We start from the raw sequence: 23,177 nt of genomic DNA, 5'->3' as shown, positions 1-23,177 counted from the left end.
TGCAACACCTACAATACGATAAATGCGTGGCCTGATGCTTGTGGGTCAAACATGAAATAGTTTTATTCAACATAGACCCTGTTTAAACATTCTTAATGGTACCACAATTTTTTCATATTACCTTTATCGCCTTTCGTTGACGTCTCTTTACTTTTAAATCATATACAGATGAACAGACAAGAACCTTCGTATGAGTCGAAGTTCATATGAATCTTCAAATCAAAAATGGACTATAGTTTTTCTCGATAATGACTACATGACAAATTATTGTTTATTCTTACGTAGTGACAACTTTAACAAATAGACTGCCATTAGAAAAAATTACGAAATGATTTTATTGAGAGAATTTGAGATGGGCTCCCTTACATTCTACCTCCGAATATGTTGTTGCAGACAACGTACCTTGCCCAGTTTGATAGATTAAATTCAACTCTAACTTATAGAATGTTCTATAATTCTTTCTTCGTGTGGGTTTCTGCACTGTTTTAGCGGTATATATGGGTAATCCTATTAGTAAACATAATTCCTGTACTTTAGAGCCACATGGATATTTAATTTAAATATATAATTTTACAAAACAGAATCTTTGTTTCTAAAAACAAACCATAATTGATAGAGAGACTTTTAGGGATCGGTTTGCGGTGAAAATCAAATCAACATTCTCATTACATTATCTCTGGTCTCTTGATTCAGAGAAAAGGCGCTGAAACACTTGTGACCATAGTTCCTCAAATTTCAGGTGCAACCGGGAATTTGGTTGTAGATGGTTAGCAAGATATCGGTGCGGCTGAGGTCTCCCCTTAAGGTCCTTGTAGAAATTGTGCAGAAACACACCATTCATTACCTGCAAGATTGTGAGCGAAATGCGTACAATAATACAACAAACGTTCTTGTCGCTCGTATGCAAGTATATTAAGATATTTTGATCTGATTTACCCTTTGAAAAAGGTTTCCACGAAAATTTTGCCACCCACTAGATGCAGGACCCATTCCGGGAGAAATTAGCGATTACAACGAAATAATCCGCAACTCAAATATGCTGTCGATGCGATGTAATGAATAAACTGCTGGTGTCGAGTTATCATTTTTGATTTAGGCTTCAGAAAATTAATGGTGTGATTTTTACATACTGCTTAACCTTTAATTTAGTTGGTGTACGAAGTCTGTTATTCCCGCCATCTGCACCCAAAAACTACTCGTATGAGAGAGTAGCATTTATGTCTATTTTGCTTTGCCCTAAAAAATGAATTTGTTCACCGCATATCGGTAAGTTTTTATGCCAGTTAGCTATAGGACGCTTTCGGCCCACAATAATACTGATTAGCCGAAACCAATTATACAACCGCAATCGAACCAATTAGCCGTAGCAATGTTGTGGCTCTTGAACAGTTGCCGTTGTATTGTCCGTTAAATTGAGCTTAGTCACGCCGAGTCAGATATCTTTATACGAGAGTGAGCACAAAGTAGTTATATACAGCGCGTTACTCACCAAATGAAATTTAAAATTAATCTTGTGGGCGCCAAGCACTTGATTTAGCGCGTGGATTGTATCCAAACATCCTGTGTACTGATTTGTCTTGTAGATAAGATCGAGATCAAGGCGTTGCCCGGATGTCGGTTTCTTATAGAAACTAGAAAAACCTTGTACCTAAATCAAAGTTAAATCATTTAGTTCAACATTATATATATATATATATATATATTATACTCAGTATATCCTAATCCGGTATATATCTAATCCGAGATTAGAGACGTGGGTAGATAAATTCTGCCATCTTAGATGACCGCTATTGGCAATGTAAATCGCTTTTCCCTCTTCTGTATGGCTATGAGTTTGTGCAAATATTTCAAATAGATTGCACACACGGACTACTTATATATCTGGCATACCTGTTTAGAGTTCACGTATATTCCTAACAAATAATTTACACGTTCGGTCATCGTTCGTGCCGCTGTCGCCTGTACCGCCACGTGCATCACAAGTAATGACAAAGCAAACTCCCATTCGATCATCGTATTAAGAACCTGCCAATGGAAAATTAGGCAAACTATGGAATAATAACTAGAGTTCACATATATTGGGGGATCATGTATCGCATAATAGGTGTCAACGATTGTACTCTAATCAAGCCACAACAAGTCTGACAATTGAGGTTACTACAAAGGTCCGTTTACGGGAAAAGTCTCTGAAGTAGCAATTGCTACGATGGGTAGATTTTCATATCGTTAGTACAATTTACCGTCATTTATGAAACGACGGATTGAAAAAGAATCCTTATCGCATGCGTATTTCATGCCCACGATACTTACCAAATATTCAAGTGCATACATCAGCAATTTCCCCGCAGGAAGTTTTACAAGGTCAGCACAATGAACTTTTGGTTGAATACAATTAATTAAAATGGTACGGCGTTGATCCGCGCTCAAGTCGGGAATTTCCGATAAGCCAACTTCTCCTAAATAGAAGCATGAGTTAACATGTCAGTGACAGCTCTACCATTACTGCCACCTTTGTTTTAAAAATGATCCGCAGAATAAATAAAGGCTGCGGCACCTGAATCCGAATAATCCAATCACTTTCAAAATTCGCTGCTTCATGCAAACGTTAAACTTTTTTCCGTGTTTTCACTACTTTTGGCAAAGTATATCTGACAAAAACGACGAACGAGTCTTGATCAGATACGTCCCCATACGACAGCCTTAAATATGGGCAGCTAAGTTGGCTAAAAATTCCTTGTTTCGCCGAAACGCCTGGCAATCTGATGATTTTGTCTTTTAAGGTTGCTTTCTACAACGGAAATATTCTGGGAGAAATAACCTAATTGGCGGTCATTCTTTCGACCAATAATTGCATCTATCGTAGGAACTTTTTTCGAAGAAAGAATAATAATAATTGAAGATGGTTGAAAGACTTAAAAACAACGACAATAAAGCTTCTTGCCTTTAACTCTTTTCAAAAGCAGCTGTCCGACTTTTTTTTACACTTTTTTTTAGAAGATTTAGTAACCCTTGTTAGCTAAATAGCTGTTAGATTTTTAATTAAGGTAGCGGTCGGATCATATTGAGCACGCAACGTTCATGCTTCGGCAAATGTAAGTGTTATGCATTTGTATCGATGGGAAAGCTACCGTTAGCTCCAACCAGTTGGTCATTGCCGACGCTGAATTTAGCGTAGGAATTTCGTATGCTTAGAAAATCTCTCGAATTTATCTGCCAGACTATGTCCACTCCATGAGATGTCTACATAGCCATAGCGATAACCTTGAATATTTAGAAATATTCGATCGATTAAAAAGGACAGTCATTAACAAATGTATTACCTGTCGTGAATTCGATATCCTGGAATTGCATATCATGTCCGCTTCGGTCCAACTCTTGAACCATACTGGCATGACCCTTAAATACTAACCTATACAACGATTTTCGGAGAAGTAATGACACCTAAAAATAACAATGTAGGCAATACGAACAGCAATAAAATCAAGTTTTGATCGACGAACTTTAACGAACTGTTACAACAGGCAGTTCGAATTTTCTCGTATGGGAATAGGAAATTATCTAAAAACTGACTGGGTACTTCTTGTTATAAAGCATGTCGCATATATTTAAAGATTACAACATATAAAAGTTTTTCAGTCAGACAATGGTTACCCACGTTCAAATAAAGACTACAATAATGGACGTCAACGGTGTGAGTGTAATTAGTTGCTCCAGGAAGCGTACCTGGTACGAGCTAATCATGCTGACCACTTCAACTTTGACAAACAGAAAATGGATGCCTGTAGTCGCCATCGTAATGACTTCTGACGGCACTTCGCCAGCTCTGAATTTCTGTACAACCCAGTCAGGCATAGGTACTCCTGCAAAAACAGAATTTAACAAACAATTGGTCATATAGACTTAAGGGTTTCAAAACAATGGACCCATTTACGGGAGTTACGAACCTAGTGATTACTAATGAAACGTGTGATGAAATAGGCTTAATCAAATTAAAATAACGCAACCCTGTCTGTGAATTATTGGCAAAGATGCCATCTACCGACTTTTTTTGCGTCGACCCTCCATAAAATCGATACGACTGTGTTGGTTTTTATGGGGAAAACTGTCTCACGCTGGAAAAAATCCTTCTGGTGCGAAAACCACATCGATTAGTTTATTTAGACTCTTAAAATCTGTATTTTTGTGCCTTAGTATTGAATTTAATTTTAGAAGTTTTCATAGTTGGCAACGGTAAACCTAACACATTTTTTCTCTAAGTAAAGATATGCTTGACACCCAAAAATGTTTTGTATTGATCATGGAGAATCAAACATTTTTAAACGAATAGTTTGAATAACGTACAAAGCATTTTGTGCTTTTCAGGCGTAGCAGATGTCTTGCACAGTGTACCTTCCAAAATTAAATGTTATATATAAATATTTTCCAAGTAAGCACTATCCATTAGTATCCATTAGTCAAACTCACCATTTTTGTAAGTGACCCGCTCATCAGAGAACTCTGACCTATACCTAGCGATCCCATCTTTCATTAGGTTGTGTAGTTTGTCGCGACGCTCTTTTGGAGTACATCTGTAACATAGTGAGTATGCAGAAAAGTATTTAAGAAACAAAGAAAGAAAAAGAAGTATTTAATTCGCCTTTCCGCTAAACCGTTTAAAAAAAATCACTTTTCTATGAAAAAAAGAGGGCGAGGTTGGGATTCAGCAAAAAATCAACTAAAACAAAAGCGACAAATAAACATTACCTATCTAAACAACGAATAAAACTAGATTGCTAACAAATATCTGTTATTCTACACACCTTAGCACAATGTCTATACACTCTTCAAGCGATTTCTGTCGCGATAGAAAGCTGAGCATGGCTACCATTGTTGCGTGTGGCGGGTTATAGTGTAGCCTACAGTCGCGCGGTGCACGTATTGTTTGGAAAAAATGAGAAAACGTATCCTATTTGTCGTATTTGTCGAAACGTATCGTAATTTGTCATCCGTATCATGTACAGTAGACATATGAAAGGTTGGAAGGAATGAACAGAAATTTCGGAAGAGTAATTAGTTGGTGAACTTTATTTTTGTTAGCAATAATAATAATTGTGGTTCTTAAGCCACTCGTTTATAGTAAACCTTAGTCGACGATACTTTAACATTATTATTATTATAAAGACCTTATATTAATTGACTAATGTATGCAGCGAAACAGTTTAGAATAAAATACTAAAGATAAGGCATTGCTTTGCGATACGATAATAATAATTTGCGATAATACAGTTACCTCTGCCACAAAATCGTTGCCAACAATGGTGCCGAAGAGTGGAAGCAGTTCCCGATTGAATTCGGGGTTGAACTTGTTGAGTAGATTTTCGACTTTGTATATTTTGCAATCAATGCCTGAATTCAAAATACAAAGCATTTAATTTAGATGGCAATCTCAGTATAGAAATACAAATCACAGCGTAGAATTGATAAAATAAGGAAAAAGGCGTACCTCAATTGCAAAGGAACTTATGATTAATGTTTACGATGCACAGTGATATATTTGAAGTCTTTGGCGAAACTTCAAGCCGCATCTTCAAAGTAATTATCGAGCTTGCATAAAAAGCTTATGTAGCTGCACTTCAAGGGCTGCCCATGTCGCGCGTACGATTTGATTAATATTCAAATGAAATATCGTTCTACTCTTTTACAGAGATTTTAGGTGAGCTAATATACGTTAGTAATATTACTCAGATACTCTTGTAAATTAACTTTTTCATTTTATTTCACTATAAATGATGCCTATGTATGGCGTCTTTTGGGCATGGTTTACCTTTAACAGTCGGCCCGTTCGGGTTCAACTGTTTCATAGTCGTTTCGCGGTTAAGCGAGCTTAATGGAATTAAGCCACCCTTCAAATCATAAACAAAAAAGTCAGAGTCATCAGAAATGACAGGACAATTTAGTTGATTTGCTCGACGAGCAATGTGTTCGTCTGCTTCAAAAACACACTGAATCATCTGAAAAGGGAACGCAGGATACACAATTCGTTATTCTCTTAATGGTTAAATTTTTATGTAAAGCTGGGTCCACTGAAACAGCTTCTCAATCACAACAGGTCTCTACATGTTCATCTCGGCTATCAGTAACGATCTTGTTTTTTTACAAACTAATTTAGAGTGTAACCTCTGTGCTACAAATGATGAAAGTTCAGTGGTAGTTCTGTAGTTTCTGTGTGCTAAGCTATAAAACCAGACGTATAAACTTCGACTTTCGTTTTTTATATATTGAATAGTTGGTTAGGCTAGAAAAACTCTAGATCCCTTTATAATCACAGCGGATCAATCAATGAAACTGATCAAGACTAACATAAGTAAAAATCTAACTTTGTTATTAGTGTCCAATATACATATGTGAGGTCTGTGAAGTTTTTTCTGAGTAATTCATTGAATGCAACTTGTATTGAATAAGTTTGTATACCTCGACGTCTAAATCGGCAAGAACTGTTCTGTACACATCCGTGGCCAATGGCGGCATAACTTTAATTTTCTCAGCATCGGCCCCCTTGTTACCGGAAACCAAGTCAGACAAAAGCAGGTATATTTACGTTTAACTTTTTCTATTAGATAAATACAACAGTGAGTGTACATGAAACGACGATGTAAAATTTTGCGGTAAACAGGCGCATGAGAATTAAACTTCATAGAAGACTGATATAAATATTTAATATACAGTCGTATTGGTTTGACGGCATGCAATTCGGTACCTTCAGACGCTTCATTTGACTAATACGATCCATATTGCGTTTTTGAATAGTTCGAAGTTTGCTATTTGATGGATCATACGCGCCGTCCAGCATTACCACGCAGTGGACATTCGCGTCCTTATATAACCGGAAGTAACTGGAACAGAATAAAGAAGACGTGTAAACACAATTATCGAGATATGAAAACCTTTTTCGTATAATCCGTGATTGAAGATTTCTAATCATTGTGCGGCTTATAATCGTATTTTGAAGGTGAAACTCGTTTAAAACTGAACTAAGCGGGAAACAAAGCTTTATGTAACAGGAGATGGTGCTTCTAAATGAGTGCGATGCAATGTATATGGTCAATTGTTTTTATTATCCTGAGACTTGTTCTTACCGGCTTTATGTCAGTCGAAATGTTTCAAGCAGATTCGTATTGAACGAATCCGCCTTTGTGCCTTTGCCGAGAGAAAAAATGATATTTTAACGAACAGTTTAGTTTTTAAGTGAAGTAAAATATGCTACGGTAAAGAATTAGCGCTAAAAAATCTACCAACCAACGGACTGCGTCGGCGTACCGAGAGTACTCGCCTCCGAGTATGCAATCGAATGAGGCTTCGAGATATAAACGAAATGCAAGATTCCAGCTGAAACATAATACAAAATCAAAAGCTTAGTAGAACGTTTCCGAATCATCTGTTCCTTTTACCGACAAGATATCTGGTATAATACCATACATAGTTATAAAATTCTTTCCCATAAAAGATAAAAAAAGAGCAAAGATGACAAGATTATCAGATTAAATTAGACAAAATAAGCTTTGAAGAACAGGTGCAAAAAAACCAACTATGTATTAACTATAAACAAACCTGTTATAATTGCTTATAGCTAGTAGCTTGCTTACCCGTCAATAACCACGGTGCCACCATGAAGGAAGTGTCGTTGTTGTAGAGAAGGATTACATTCTATCAACCCACGAAGATTTTTTACGCCCATTTTCGCAATTTGTACCTAGAAATAGTCGAAAAAAAGCTTTGTTGGTGTTATAATATAACTATCACATTCTTTTCGCTTTTTTAGGTCTCTGTGAACACACATATTAAACGTCAAGGAGCTTTAAATGGAGAGGCATTACTGTGGGAACGTTTGACTATAATTCGGACCGTTTCGAAAATGATTCTGGTACTCCCTATTGCTCTGATGTTCTAGCATACAGACGTTTCTTTTTATTCGCAAAGATTGAATTTATAAATCTTACCAACACATATTACAGATAGCATGTCATAAAACACAATAACCAACCTCTGGCGACAACAGCGAAGATATTGTTCTAGCCATAGTGCTTGATAGAATATTTGGTAATAGAGACAGTCTATAACTGAATTTAAAACCTGCGATTAAACCTGTTGAAAATAGAGGTATATTGGAACCTAATACAATGTATTCAATTTTAATACTTCCAAATTTCTCTGCCAGATATTTAGAGCATCCGTAAAAGTGCCCACACCCCAAGACATAACCCAAATAAGCCCCAGAACGATATATATTTAAAGGTCTAAAACCCTTTTGCGAACGTCCATACGACAGAAACCTTTATCTACAGATAAACCTAGACAGCTCTTAATGATTGTACAATGGCATGAGAGAAAACAAAAATAACTTGCATGTAATATTTCAAAAGGACCAGGCAGATCCATTGCTTTGATAGTTAGTACTTTCAGTAATAAGTAAAAGTATTATTAACGCATTCATATATAGGTTAGGTGCATGTCTAGTCAATAAATATGCGACGAGATGCACATAAACAGAAGTGTGCCAAAAAAAAAAATGAAAATGAAAGACTTAGCAGTATGTTGACTACTTTAATTTGAGTAATAAAGATTGCACTACGAAAAACTTATTATTCATAATGAACAAATCGAGAGCCGAATCTCCGCGTCTTGGGTTAGTGTTTTTTGTATTTCTTAATTAGAACAGAGATACTGATTAAACTTAAGAAAGAAATATTAAATTAAACATAGTTATTATAACCATACTTTGATGTTCCTGGAAGTTTGCAATCTCTGTCATACTTTCTTCTGACCTGGCCTAAATTGTGATTTCACGATTATCGAAGAGTAGCTAAAGGGGTAACCTCCGTTATACCTTGACAACGCAGGGCTAACTTCAGATCAGGGAACGCTGGTGATACAAAAAAAAGAACGAGGCTTGCAAGGATCAAAATAACAACTCACAATTTAATTAGAAGCTATCATATCCGTATCCAATCTAAAGAAGGGTCACATTAGTTCACTGCTTGAATAATGGTAGATACGCGATGATACACATGAAGCGCAATACTGTACAAAGCGTTTTGCGTTCCATTTATGGAACAGTCAACAGAGAGAATGCACCTAACACAAAGGTTTTCGTCCTCTATTTTTGACTAAAGCAAGTATCCAGTCGAGGCGGTATTATTCGGTTTGTTTACTAGAGAAATATAGGCACTCTTACAATTTATTGTACAGCATTATTTATAATAAAAAGCTGTTACGCCCACCCCTTCTATGCAATTAGTTGAAGTCATGTGCAGTACCTCGTATGTATGTATTGTGTGGTTGTATTTACAGTAGAACACGCTCCCTCCGCCTCATCCTTTCCACTCATGGATCCTCTCCCAGTTGGCGCGGAGTTTTCGTTTCGGCACTGGGCGGGGACTACGTGCAAATCGAGAGCAAATCAAAGCACGTAAAAATAAAACGAGGGCTAACGAATATTATTCTCTGGGCAGTACATATTCCGTAAACAATAATCAAATAATTTGATAAATGAAAGAGCTGGACCCTCTTTCACAACCCACAGGTCGGCTCACACTAAAGCCTACCTTTCAGTAACGCCGTTTTCTGCCATTCTGCTACTAAGTCTCTGTTTCGTTCACTAAATTTACCCGCTTTCTCGAGATACTATCTAAGAAGCACTTCAGAAGAGATCTGAAGAACGATGATTATCGTGATCCGTTCCATTAATGAGCTCAATATGTGCATCTTGTGGGTTCCTGTACAAAACGGCTACAATTAATTAAGTCAGTTTTGAGTTGCGTCAGTTCTTTTAGTTCTATTAAAGCCAACGATAAGCTGAGAGATCATCTCGGAAAAGTAAGCACTATGATTACTCCAAACGTTTTTTTAATAAAACGCAATCACAAAGGCGAATTGGGCTCACCTATGCCAATTCTTGTCGGCTAAAGGCAATTTGTTGTTGATTTTGAAATATATATTTTCTAGACATACTTTCTTGATGCGCAAAGAAACTTGAAGGTATATATTTGAATATAAAAATAGACTAAAAAAATGGATTTATGTGCAAAAAAGTAAAGCCAGTTCAGTATATGCTATTACCGCAGAACCGACAGGCCAAAGACAGGCCAAAGTCGCCCTAAGGACGCAATTTAGGTCCACTAGTAGTTCATCCAAAAAAACCTAAATAACTCAATAACTGAACCATCTACGGACCTGAAATATATTTTAGATCAAACTTGGCGAATCTCGCCCTTGTATTTGTTCATCACATGAAAAGCTATTCTCATTAGCATCAGCTTAAACTGTCCTATTAGGAATTAGAACTCCATCATCGATTCAAGTAATTTCTATCTGTTCCTTTGTGTAGTGCTCAATTTGAAATTAAATTGTAAAAACCAGTTGAAAATCTATTATGTCGGCAATAGCAAAGAAGAGGCGCACATAGCATTTCCTACCCGACTGCTAAAGTCAAGGACAGGATCAATAAATATATATATGTACGGAATTAAATAGCATACTATAGGATCATATAGATAGATGCGTATACGGCTAGATAATGTTAAGTCGGGTGGCTATAGAACGCTCGCTTTTTCGAGCTAACAGCATAGGCTGCGACAATCCGCTCTGTTTTGGGTGGAAACGGTGGAGTGGCGGGAGACGTGGGCGATGCAGTGAGAGAACGTCTTGGTAATTGGGCGTCACGACCGCCCGCTTTCGCCTGGCCATATAAAATTTGAGAACTAAGTTCAGGCATATGAGCTTCCGACTGGGGGTCAGCAGCGACTGGCCAACCGCGTTGTGTTTGGAGTCGGATGATGATGATAAAGTCATCCCTATTCTGCGTTGATTTTGAGGTTACCAAAGCGTTCGTGGTACGAATCTGAAAAACAAAATCGCCGAAGAAATTTTTCTTGCAGATGCAGAAGCCAAAAGAGTTTATGCAGAAAAAATTAACGTTAGTCGATAAGCTGAGGCTTAACCTATACAATAAAATATCCGTAGCTAGTATCCAGATAAAAACGTATACGGGGTTAAGAAATGTAGTCCGGAGGTACCTGCCAGGCAGTAGTTCCACAAAGCACATCGCTGAATCAGTAAAGGTTAGTTGCTAGAAGTGTAGAAAGAGGGGCACGTTTAGGTACGCGCTTCGCAGGTGAGATCTTGGTACAGCGAAAAAAAATAAATCAGGATGCTGTACCGAACAGCAAAACGAGCTTCAGTAATCTGCTATTCCGATACGACGTCACGCTATGTATACGTCCAGTCAAGCATGTTAGTTCACAACTCGACGCTGGTTGTTGCTAATAGCAGTACTGCAGAAAGGGTGAAAAATCAAGTGGTTCGTTCCTAAAAAAACCTTGCCATTCGGTCTGCTGTGCTTCTACAGCCTCTAGGGCCGTGGTATTATCTGCATGTCAAAGCCCATTAAAGCCCCAAGATTTTACTGAAAAAAGAGTATAAATTTAAGCCTGTGGATAGATCGACAACTGTTATATCTATTTTCACATCAATGGTAATATTGGAAATCAGCCGCTTTAGGCGTTTATAAGTCCAATAGCTAGCACTTCTCTCGATAAGGTGAAACCGATGAATTTCCGGCTTGGTCTGCGTTGGTCACCGCTAGGCCTCAGATACGTGAAGGTGTGAAATTCAGTAGGCGCCATTTAAACACGTAGGTACCGTTAAAACCTCATTAGCTGCATCAGTCCATTTTGTCCTACGACTCAATTGTATTATGGAATCAACTTCAGAAGAGCTTGGTCCTGGATAGCTCTGCATCGCATTAATTCGAAATAATTTAACAAATGACTGTAGCCGTACGAATACTTTTGTGTTCCTTTTATTACACCCCTACATATCTGATGTATATGTGTGTTTGCAGATATAAACAATGATATAGTGGTGAACGCAGTTTGATGAAAGCTTGTGCAATGGTACCATATGGTAAATCAGTTCGTTGTGACAGACTTCGTTTCGAAACAGTGTACATTTGATTACTCTCTCTTTTGTTTTCTTTTTTCCTTTCTCTCGATATTATGCTCTACGTTGATCAGCATTTCTCTTCGCTCGCGGGTTTCCATCCCTTTCCTATTTGCTCTCGGCCGTTGGTTCTCGCCCCTCATCTTAACGTCTCGGCGCCTCCGCTGCGAGAGACGCACCGCCGTTTGTATCAGAGCGGGAAAAGGGAAGCCCACCTCTGCCACTAAGGGATCATCCCTCGCTAGCCGCAATGGACAACGGCGACAGCAGCCGATTCACTCACTACTCTCGAAAGATGTACAAAGCAATCGGTCGGGCAGATGGAGGAGATTCAGATCTCAACGACAGCAGCAGCGCCACTTGTGCTGTAAAATCCACCCTGTACTAAGCCTGTATAGATACGCTGTGCGTGCGTAGGTCAGTGTCGTATGATCGGGAATCATCGAGGGTCAATGCGCATCAGCAGTAATACGCTTGTCTGACTTCGGCCAACCGACATTCGACGAAGCGGTCGTAATAATAGATGACAGCTGGAAAAATATGAGAATTGCTTTGTTAATCCGTTTTGTCAAGTAGCAGTACTACAGCTGGTACTACATAAATCCTGCCAACGGTGTGAAGTGGTCGTCTCGATGTGCTGTTCTACCTTATCTTCGCTAAATCATGGATAACCTTTAACACAAAAAAACATACTAGTCTGACGGAAGACAATCAAGTGAATTTCTAATATATTCCAAGAACTCTTAACAGAGATAACGATTAGCTTTTTCAGGGGCAGACTTTGAACACGGCTCTACTAAGGCAATGCCTAAATCAGTGCCATTTGAAGCGATGCAGGGTAAGCAGTGAAATTAGGCTGAGCTAATTTTGAGCGACTGCTGTCGAGCAACGACAGGGCTGGGTACCACTGTTGTTTACAATACAGTTTACGCTAATTTTGTAGCTGCGATCTTTCTATATTTTGTAGGCAGTGAAATCGTTACGAGGCTTACTACAAAGTCGCTGCGGTCAAAATGCAGTGTTTCCGCCGACATAGATGCGTATGACTCCTCGAACGACTACAGGTAGGCGATAAGCTGATCTGACGGTATAAAGAAGTTGATAACAGGCTGCGCAGTAAAAGAATGAACCGCAGTCGACTACAGTGGGTAGAGGTTGAGGGAGTCAAGTTCATCAGGACGATCGATTTATCAGTAAATACTAGCCAATTCAACCTATGATGGTGCTTTTCGCGTTTGATTGTCGCATTTATTTTTCTTCAGCCATACACGCCTACTACGTACTGTTTCGTACCTTTGCGTCCTCCCGAGCCGTTTGGTGATGACTATCTAGTGATGGGCTGTGTGATAGGTCTTCAATTGGAGAAAAAAATGAACAACGATAACAATAACAACCAAATCTAGCCAAGGCAAGTAGTCAGAAAGTATTCACTCATTCAGCGTATTTCATGGGATTCCGACTGTCTAATAATCGCTGAAAGAGCTAAAGAGCGCGGCGGCCTAATCGAATACGTAGGAGGGAATTCCTGTGCCATAACGAAGCGGTGTTTTTCACAGCGTGTTTTGTTCATTTATGTTATTCACTGCCGATCGCTTCTATAGTTCCTAGCAGACAGCTAACCCAACAAAAAAAAAAAACTGATCGAAGGGCATGTTCTTCCTTCGGGCCCGACCGGAGTCCGAGTGGCGTGGAGCACGCGGCGTCAGTGAAGTAACAGTCCGTGAGGAAGTCTTATGTGAAGGTGAACGCGAATTTCAGGTTGGTGTTTTTTTTATGTACAACGATGCTAGTAGAGAGCGTTATGGATCTTTTGATGTCCGCCGACTAGGACGTTATCTTGATAAATTTCATGTTTATCTTAAAATGGATTTTGTTTCAACTGTCAGGAAGACGGCGACGTTTTTTATTCTATTATATATTACAGAAAACAGTGTTCCCGAATTAAATTCTACTAAGCACACACTAATTTATGCCAAGTCGTAAATTTAGTCAAAACCACAATGACGTTTTTAGAAATTGTTGTTATTAGTTGATTTTGTTGCAATAGACGCAAATCAATCCACCCATTAAATATGTTATGTTTATATATGTTATTTTCTTGTATAAGAGTATATCTTTTCGCAAGTGCATTTGTCGCAATTATTGGCCGGTATAATTAAAATACAATCCACGATTCGTTTCAGCGGAGAACACATTTTTTTCTGGCAAATTTTTCTTGACTTTTACCATGGCAAGTTTAGCTCATAATACAGTAATAATGCCAGCCATAGTCCTTTGATACTACTTGTTACAAATGTATTCACATTGGCAGTTTCTGTTGCTTATAGAGGAAGAATAATTGTCCTGTTGGCAATTGCTTTCTAAGCAAGAAATGGACTTTAATATTAATGGACTGCACATCGGCACTCCTTACTAGCATTCGCTAAAATGAACGAAACGATGAAGATCTGCATATCCTGCTTGAACTGAGAACGTGTTTTCTTAGGCTTCCTTAACGACATATAATAAGGACGAGCGAAACTTATTTATAATTATGACTCAATTTTGTTTATTATTGCCGAGTCCATTTCCTTGATTTATATAACTACGGTTAATGTTTCATTTTTAATAAAATTAATGATTAAATCAATAGCTGTATCCTCAGCACCAATAAAGCCCGAGAAAATTGTTTGTCGTTTTGTTGTTACGTAATGAGTTGACCCTACCACTTAACAAGTAACCACGCTATTACCGATATACAAGTAAATAGTTTTAATACAATACTGATTAATTTCCATCCATTTCAGAGCTTAGCAGAACAAAATACGTTTTGCAGCAGCTATCTAGGAATATAAAACCTGAATGTTTCTACATAAGCTTTCAGAAATGTTGAATGAATACTATTCTTTGCTTTACACAGTACAGTTAGATTTGTGAGACAGCGCTATCAGAAAGAAATTTTTATGCATACATTTATATCTATATAATTTTTGGCGCAGTCACTACATAACGATGCCTTTTGTTTTCCAGGCCATCCGGAATGACTTTGTTGTCGACACCTCACCACCGCCAGCGACACTTTTCACGCCGACCAATACGCCTGAATGTCAGAATAAACTTCGGAGAAGGCTCAACTTATTTCGGAGGCGGAAAGATGCCGCTCCGGTTATCGAGGCCAAGCCAAGTGAAACGGCAGGAACAATTGAGCGACTTCGAAATATCAGCCTTCAGCCTCCTCCTACGCATTTAGAAAAACTAAATAATTTGCCTGAAGTGAAAGAATCCAACCGTGGTTTATTGTTTCGAAAAAAGGACTCAACCGAGTCTTTTACATGTACGTTCAAAATAGGTGGCATTTCGACCAAGGCTCAGTCCGACCACTTTGATCCCCTAACAACAAAGGCGCCAAATGGAACCCGAGAGTCTTCAGAAGAGGCTCAGTCCACGAAAGACAGATCTATTAGTTACGGTAATTTTGGAGCTAAAAAAGCGCGAAGGTTTTTCTCCAGAAGAAAGTTCAACAGCAAGCCCACTAAAGAAGAAAGTAAAACACCTCCCCCGTTAAAACATGGAATCAAATCGCTTATGAAAGTGGCACAAGAGAATCCAGAAGATTCGCCTCTTCATGGATCTCCCATCGGACACGAGGGTACATCAATTTCAGAAAGTTTCTCATGGCGCTACAACGTAACTCGAAGTGGCGACTCGTCATTATGGAATCATTCATGGGTTGATTCACCCTCAAACGCCAGCTCAGCGAAGTCTACGTGGGAAGTTGTTCATGCACAGGATCCGGGGCTTGCCATGACATCGCCAAGTTCTGCGCAAACGACCTCAGACAGACGTCGAGGCCTGTTCACGTTTCGGCGTTACGGCTCTAACAAGCTTCTTTCCCTGGGAAGTGCACGAAAAACAGAACAAAAGCGATTTGCCAACAAAAATAAGAAAGGGCAGATGTGTGCCGATCTTGAGGCTACCGAACAGCTAAACCAGATGATTTCGCTCGTAGCGAGCACGGACGACGACGAGGACGAAGACGACGTGAACTCGAGATTCTTATGGGTGGACTCTCAGGGTCTATGGGCGCCAATTACACTGAACCCGCTAGGGCCTGACTCGTCACAAAAACTCCACGGTTGCGACTGCTCCACCAGTGTTCCGGAGGCTGAGGCCGATTGCCCTAGGAAGAGTTTCTACCTTGATGGCGACGGTCTGCCGTCACCTGGGAGCCCATCACACGCCCAGCCGCACGGTTCACCTAGCGCTTCGTTTGGCAGCCTTCGAACGGCCAGCGCCGATAGCCAACAGCAGCTGTCAGCTGCCACAGATGATTGGGTAGCAGATTTCTCCGTTTTTGACAGTCCCCAATACAGTAATCGTAATTTAGAGCACGCAAACGAACAGCAATGCCAGCAGTGGCAGCAGCAGCAGCAGCAGCAACAGCAGGAGCAACAACAACAACAAGAGCAGCAGCAACAACAGCCACAGTCAGCCGTAGAGCTACGGGCTCACCTTGCAACAGCCGAACGCCTTCTAAACACTTCCAAAGATTCGGTGGAAAGTATTACTTCACGGGACAACATGTCACCCCTTCCGTGGACCCCACAAAATACCCAACAGTACAATAGCCGTGGCGTGCCAACGCGTAAAGTAGCAGCAGGTATTAATAAAAGAGGACACCAACATCAAAATCGAACTGGCAGTACTTGTAGTGATGTTTCTGTGGTGGCAGAATTGACAGAGCGACGCAGCCGACAAAGGCCACGCTCCTGGTTTCAGGGAACAAAAGGAGACGCCGATGTTTTTCGGGAGGCGCAGACACTCCTTGATATACTTCACGAAACTTTCCCTGAAGGCGATATCGATTCACCAGGCAGCGACTTACGAACAGTTTATTGATGCATTCTACGATGCTAGATGCAACGAGTGCCTGTTCAATCACTTTTATACGTAGCAGGTGATATTTAAATTCAGCTAGTAGACGCCCCGTGCAATATATATATATATATATATATATATATATATATATATCTTTTTATTAAGTATATTAACATCGCAACTATAATGGACTACCTATTTGGTGGCGTCTTACGTTGTTGATGACAAAAGAAAAACTAAACACTGAACGGTCGAATGGTCAGTGGAACTATTATGCAAATAAGAAGGATTACCTCTACAATGTGGGGATGCAAATTAAAATTGTATCCCCTAGCATTGTCCCATGTATCCCAGCTAGCGAATCGCGCGCGTTAAGCTTTACTGATACCTCCTGATATCTCCTTTCAAGTTCCAGGATGTTTGAAGTTGGCGTAAAGAGGATCGATCAATCGATATTTGCATATCGACGTGTGCGTGTTATCATTTTGTTTTGGCCATTCGTCACACCAAATGTACAGTCGTATATAGGTGTTGTACATAGATCAGACACGAGGACAAGTTCTAAAGCGAAGTACATAATTTATCTAACATGCTTGCTCATCTTTGTAATGAAACAAAAAAATTATCAGGTGCTTATTTATAGGTGAGAATGATCGATTGATTTTTCCATGTTCTTTCGATCTGAAACAGACAAATTACAGAGCACACATACCCTCTAAGCGACGTCCATAGTCTAACGTTCAATTTTAAATAAGAAAGCTGAAGAAAAAAATGTCCTTATGAAATCATCGATAGAACCAAAAACTGATTGGATTGCAATAGCCAATAAACTACTTCCCTGACGTGTTATTTCTAGTCCCCATTTCTTTTGGGTCTGGCTCTCTGAGGTCGCTCACTTTTAGAATTCCCCACTTCCCTGACACATCGATTCCGAGGCCAATGATATAAATATATGAATTATGTTCATAGCAAAGGCTGTGTTGGTGTTATGGTTGCAGCAGAAAATTGTCATGTGATACCGATTCGAATTAGCAAAAAGGAGTTTCGTGGCTTTTCACAAGCCTGTACGCCGTAATATACTTCGACTTGAAAGGCTCAATTCAATGTAAATGTCTACTTGTATATTCGCCTATATGCAAGCACATTTTAACCACAAATATTGCGTTCTAAAGCAAGATATAACAATGATGTTTCCCCGTTAGAAAGGGATGGTTCTTGCCTACAAAAGAAATCATAAATATAGGTTTATTTTTTCTCTTCATAATTTTGTTTCTCGAATATCCATGCTGGATTTTACTCGCCCCAAATTACTTTCATAGCAAAATTGTAAAAAAGAAAAGAAGTTTATTTGTTCCCAACAGTTGGTCTTGTAGCTGTTTTTGATTTTGAGACGCAATCTATGGACAGTTAATTGTTCCCTAAAGCTCTCCATAGCCTTGTTCAAGAAATTCGATCTTAAATCCGGATCTTTCGAACTCCAAGAATTAAAAAAGTAATTATGCTTAAAAAAAACATAAATTTTCAATCATCATAATTCTTAAGAAATATGTATCGTAAGCTCTCTTTTCAACTGCATGTGAATAACTTTGCATATTGTTTTTCTAGAAATCCTCAACTTTTACTGTTATACTACTATTATAACCATTACTAATTCATAAATTACGTGGAAGTATCTTGTTGCTGAAAGCTGCCATCTGTTACCATTACATAAACAAATTTAGATGTAGACTTCATGAGAAGAGTTTCAGAGCCGTCCATAAAGACTATCTGTGAGTATATACTGATTCAGCAATTTCAGAGAATTCAAAATCAGAGAACGATTCCGATATTGTTCTTACGTCAACCTACGATGGATGCAATGCATACTTTTCTGATCCCTTGAAGCAGCATTCATCCACAAATACTCGGAGCACTTCACTAATGACTACTGTAGTATCGTGAAAACAAATGTCTAAGGATCATAAAAAAGAAAACTATACGAAAGCGAGGTACGTGAGAAGTATATCAGTACATTATTGTTCATAATAATATGATATATTTAAATAAAATAAGGTTAATGCAGGTACGTCATGGCTCGTACCTAAAGACATAAAAAAGAAATGCCTGTTCTTCTTGATATGCTCCTGATTATGTATAGATTTATAGCGTACATTTTGTACAGAATAGTAATGCAAAGTCTAACCTTCACACAATTCTTACGAAGTGTTTTTGTCGATAGCAAAATTATAGGAGGTAAATTCCCTGCTGTCAAACTTCGTATTGGAACCGCTTATAGGACTAAATATTTATAAGGTTGCCTAAAAGCGTACGCACATATATGACAGAGGACGGAACTGGTCCGACCAACCCTATAAAAGCAAATTAAATCATCAGGCCTGTTGATTTGGCTATGATCGCGTGTTGCCGGTGGTGGTAAAGTCGTCAATGGTCAGTCACCACCGAGTCTTACATTTTTACAGCTTTCATTTACGGTGCAAGCTTACCAACTCGATGAATATTATAACAGCCCAATAATCGATATTTTAACCAATACTTGAAATAAGCTTTTCAGAGTTAACTAGTATAAGGCCGACGACGACAGTACAGAGCAACTCCGCACTAGATCCGCTCAGCTAGTTTAGACCCGCCACTCGAAGATATTCGAGGCCATAAAAGTAAATATGACTTTTGGAAAGGTTTTTTATATCAGCTCCACGCAAGAGACTTTTCGGAGAAAAGGATTTGATCGTTTGTCAACTGTGAACGACCTTTATGACAATCATCTACAGCATTTGCGGAAACTGACATTGAGAAATTATATTACCCATAGTCTTGGAGGTAGAAGGTAAAACACAGTCATGAGGTTTTTGCGATCTTTGAAAGAAATATAATCTACCGGTTCCTTGGGTAATCAATACATTAAGTATGATCAACAAACAGGAATTATAAATTGTGGAACTCGATGCATTTCATATAGACGGACAGAGTACAATAAAGCAATATGTCATTGGTGTTCCTTAGAATGCCGTTCAATGTACGAATAAACAAATGGAAAGTCCGGCACACAGAAAAAAAATAAGAGGAACCACTTATCGCTATTAACACATTCGCTCATTCAGAGCAGTTGGTTGAGTTCATTTGGCCCAAGTTCTCAGTCTATATATATATATATACCACCACCAGTGCCACGCTGTCCGATCACTGATTTAATAGGTACTTAACGGTAGCGCAGATGTGGATATGGAGGTGGAATGAATAAATCAACCCAAACAATATATCATAAATGCCGTGAGTAGTAAATGGTACTACTTTTTAGACTGATGCACGACAAAACAACTCACGTAGTGAAGGGGTAGATTAGTTGATAAAATATGCGCTTTCTATATTCCTTTCAAAACAGCTCGTATGTTGCAATAGACCTATAGATCCGACTCTTTAAGTGAGCATTCATTTTCAATAATTTCATTATGGGAAAAAACCACTTACGACATCTAGCGGTTTACATAAAAATATCCACTTCAATAAATCACGCATGCGATTTTGCAGCTGTTGGAAAATGTACTTCAACATAGATTGCAATTTAGGTAGTTCAATGAGTGTTATATTAAACTAACGCATGCATAGGATAACTTTAATCTTTGAACACCCTGTATGTCTATCTCTTTTCATTAATTAGCTTTAATAGGACCGTTTTACCAATGGACTATTTTCATGAGTGGCTTAATCACGTATCAGCCATTGTATGTCTATAGGGGGAACCGCTCTAACACAGGCTGAGCTTACCAATAGCTCGATAACGAAACAGTGATGTATGGTTACAGGCAAATTTCTGCTACTTACTGAACTGTCGGTTGCGTCTGGCAAAAAGGCTAGGCTGACCTATGAGTCCATCCACATACATTAATAGCGTAGCGTAATTATTTGGAATAATAGGCGTTATTTGAACAAAAATTGGGCCGTAAATGGTCGAAACTACTTTCTGTTAGCAAGTGAACAAATTAAACTCCTTTTCCACTTACGTTTACGCCTTGCGGGAATTTCGAGGTATTAATACCTCGAAATTCAGAATTTGTCATATAATTGGGGCATGGGCAATTACATATGTAGATCTCTAACAAGAGTAATCATATAATCAAGAGTCATCCTAAAAAGACAGCTCTGTGTGGCATAACAATGTTATACGTTAAAAATTGCTCTGAGAGGAATATGTGAGCAAGTCTTCAGACAAAACTTGAAACGACTTTGTGTGTGCTTCAGAACAGCTATCTCACAAGCTAAATATAAATAAACTTTTCTTCATTATAGTTATCCTGAATATGTAATACGTCAAGCTGTTCTTTTAAGAGCCAAAAATAAACTAAAGTAGCCGATTCCCGGAAAAGCTTTTTAAGTAAAAATTTTCACCTTATCCGATCACCCATTGTGTAGTGTTTATAACTAAACCAAGTTTGCTCCTTTTAGATCGAGGACACTCTAGCAGTTGAACACACGGAACGGCGATTTCCTGAGTTGTATTTTTTCCCGATACACATGGCGATAAATTATAAAACAGCAGTGCGTTTTGCAGTTCATGCGTTGAAATTACTCATAAGAATAGCCTATGTGCAGGACTATGATCGATCTTATAACACAATAGAAACTACAAAAAAACTCGCTGAATGGTATCATGGTCGTTGAGCGGCTTGCCATTCCTTTCTGTTGGCCCTCGCTTCAAATCCGTTTCGTACTAATTACGAACAATGAATCCCATAGGTAATGAAGACATTTTGTTGCACATTCAGTCTGCCGTCGACATCGCGTCGGTACGAACTGAGCGGCATTTTTATATAAGATAAAAAGTTCGACCAGTTGAATGAAATGAAGATTCCGAATATTCCAATGATATGATCTATTTCCTTGAATTGTTTCACATATTTTAGAAAGGCTACTTTGACATGGATATTATGTTCCTCAACGGAATTCAAAATGACTGGTCTCGCTTGGTCGTTTCTATGTCTACGGCCTTTAGCCGTTGTCTACCAAAACGTCCGGATCCCTTTTGCAACGAAATAGCGGGCTAAACGGGCAGTACAGTAGGTAAACCTCAAACAGTACGTAATTTTTGACGGCCGCTAAAAGCAATTCTCTAACAAAATACAGCCGAAACGTCCAACAACGTAGGACGAGGGTCTATAACATAACAGTGATGTCATGGCAGACAAACTCGGTCGTAAATGAATTGACACGGGTGAGCACGTCTAGAGTAATGTGATTTATGATATATTACATTACCACCGGGGGGCGCCGGACAGGTCATCAGTAGCAGAGAATTGAGAAGTAAATATTTCTAGCGTTATTGCTAGAAGAATATAGTCACGATTGAACAATCTCATCGTACATACTATTTATGTTTAACATAAGTTGATGATATAATTCTTCGAAAGATGAAAATAATAAGCATTAGGTAATTAGTAAGTGGTACACGGAAACCTACATAATCTAGCGTGGGGTTTCTTGTCAGATTAAGATGTCCTTACTCGCTAAAAAGTATAAATGTATATAAATAGATCTGTTCACGTATTAGGCGTAGAACAAATATTCACGGATTGTTTCTGACTTGCGTTTAAGGTTTCAAAAATTTTTGACAAAATGCTTACAATATATGTGCGTACTGAACTTCGCCTTATAGCTGAAGGCACAAATGCCTCTAGGCAGCACTTTCCTTCAATTCAATACGCGTATATGTGACAGTGCATATACAATTTGCTCTTGTTATCTTCATTTAAAAGTTTAAAACAATCATGTTATGTTTGAAATAATTAAACCTTTTTAAAACTTAGTTCTATTCGAACTATATTTAGCTGTTTATTTGCAAATTATATTTCGAGCGAAATTCACTCCTTCGTAAGGTTTCGTCTGATTGGAAGATGTTATCCTGGTGTAATTTCCCAATCACTTTGTTCTACTATTAGCGAATTCGATTCAAGAACCTAACCTACCTAAGTAAAGACGGTAGACTTCCTTAGTTTCTGTTATCTCGTTGCAGTATTGCCGAATTTTTGTTGCATTACTTTTGTCATTGTTACAACTAGATAGTATTGCAATGAATCCGTTATTCATGTGGTTTATCTAACAATCGAGCTACATGCTGCTAAAAACGGCCAAAAATCTTCTACCATGTCAACTTTTTTTAATTTGATCGAATTAGGTTATACAATTAACCAATCCTTTTGTACTTGCAGAGCTTACATCAGCGAATTTAGTAAGTATCTGAGTGGTATTAGCAATTTACCCTTGAAGCTTTTTCTACTTTGTCTAGCCCTCCTCTTTCTTGATTATCGTCCAACCTTGTCCTATTTGCTTCCGTACACGAGTTAGCTCACTGT

General features: G+C 38.6%; 2 protein-coding genes across 10 annotated transcripts; one reads left to right on the top strand and one right to left on the bottom strand.

The window, feature by feature from the left end:
• Positions 1–38: 38 nt before the first annotated feature.
• ast (single-strand DNA endonuclease protein asteroid) lies at positions 39–9,389 on the bottom strand. Of its 7 annotated transcripts, none has more exons than XM_086976067.1 (15): positions 9,294–9,389; positions 7,623–7,729; positions 7,276–7,365; positions 6,737–6,872; positions 6,451–6,534; positions 5,804–5,990; positions 5,270–5,385; positions 4,800–4,945; positions 4,465–4,568; positions 3,724–3,860; positions 3,321–3,441; positions 2,311–2,456; positions 1,891–2,025; positions 1,490–1,648; positions 39–844 (listed from the first exon to the last, which is right to left on the bottom strand). In XM_086976067.1, the coding sequence occupies exons 2-15, from the start codon at positions 7,712–7,714 to the stop codon at positions 671–673; spliced, it is 1,827 nt and encodes a 608-aa protein (XP_086832193.1). In that variant the 5' UTR covers positions 7,715–7,729; positions 9,294–9,389; the 3' UTR covers positions 39–670. The 7 variants fall into 7 exon arrangements, with proteins under 7 accessions (XP_086832193.1, XP_086832190.1, XP_022671015.1 ...); XM_086976064.1 differs by having other exon boundaries at positions 9,258–9,303; XM_022815280.2 differs by lacking the exon at positions 9,294–9,389 and adding an exon at positions 8,864–9,287.
• A 2,690-nt stretch (positions 9,390–12,079) lies between these two features.
• On the top strand, positions 12,080–18,933 carry LOC111254710 (uncharacterized). 3 transcript variants are annotated; one of them, XM_086976062.1, is made up of 4 exons: positions 12,080–12,814; positions 12,944–13,040; positions 13,578–13,734; positions 14,986–18,933. In XM_086976062.1, the coding sequence occupies exons 3-4, from the start codon at positions 13,627–13,629 to the stop codon at positions 16,852–16,854; spliced, it is 1,977 nt and encodes a 658-aa protein (XP_086832188.1). In that variant the 5' UTR covers positions 12,080–12,814; positions 12,944–13,040; positions 13,578–13,626; the 3' UTR covers positions 16,855–18,933. The 3 variants fall into 3 exon arrangements, with proteins under 3 accessions (XP_086832188.1, XP_086832187.1, XP_022671566.1); XM_086976061.1 differs by having other exon boundaries at positions 13,239–13,734; XM_022815831.2 differs by having other exon boundaries at positions 12,080–13,384.
• Positions 18,934–23,177: the final 4,244 nt, after the last annotated feature.

The sequence above is a fragment of the Varroa destructor genome, unplaced genomic scaffold (genome assembly GCF_002443255.2).
Source record: "Varroa destructor unplaced genomic scaffold, Vdes_3.0 BEIS01000007.1, whole genome shotgun sequence".
NCBI lineage: Eukaryota > Metazoa > Arthropoda > Arachnida > Mesostigmata > Varroidae > Varroa > Varroa destructor.
Note: the sequence above shows the minus strand (reverse complement) of the source record. Positions and strands in the feature narration are given on the sequence as shown.

What these genes read in the sequence shown, in the direction of transcription:
- ast (XM_086976063.1), bottom strand. Translation starts at nt 8,056, where the DNA reads ATGGCTAGAACAATATCTTCGCTGTTGTCGCCAGAG. An exon ending in GGCACCGTGGTTATTGACGG is followed by an intron (nt 7,366 to 7,622) that starts GTAAGCAAGCTA and finishes ATTATGTTTCAG; the next exon opens with CTGGAATCTTGCATTTCGTT. An exon ending in TATACGTGAACTCTAAACAG is followed by an intron (nt 1,649 to 1,890) that starts GTATGCCAGATA and finishes ACTTTGATTTAG; the next exon opens with GTACAAGGTTTTTCTAGTTT.
- LOC111254710 (XM_086976062.1), top strand. Translation starts at nt 13,627, where the DNA reads ATGTTCTTCCTTCGGGCCCGACCGGAGTCCGAGTGGCGTGGAGCACGC. An exon ending in AAGGTGAACGCGAATTTCAG is followed by an intron (nt 13,735 to 14,985) that starts GTTGGTGTTTTT and finishes TTTGTTTTCCAG; the next exon opens with GCCATCCGGAATGACTTTGT.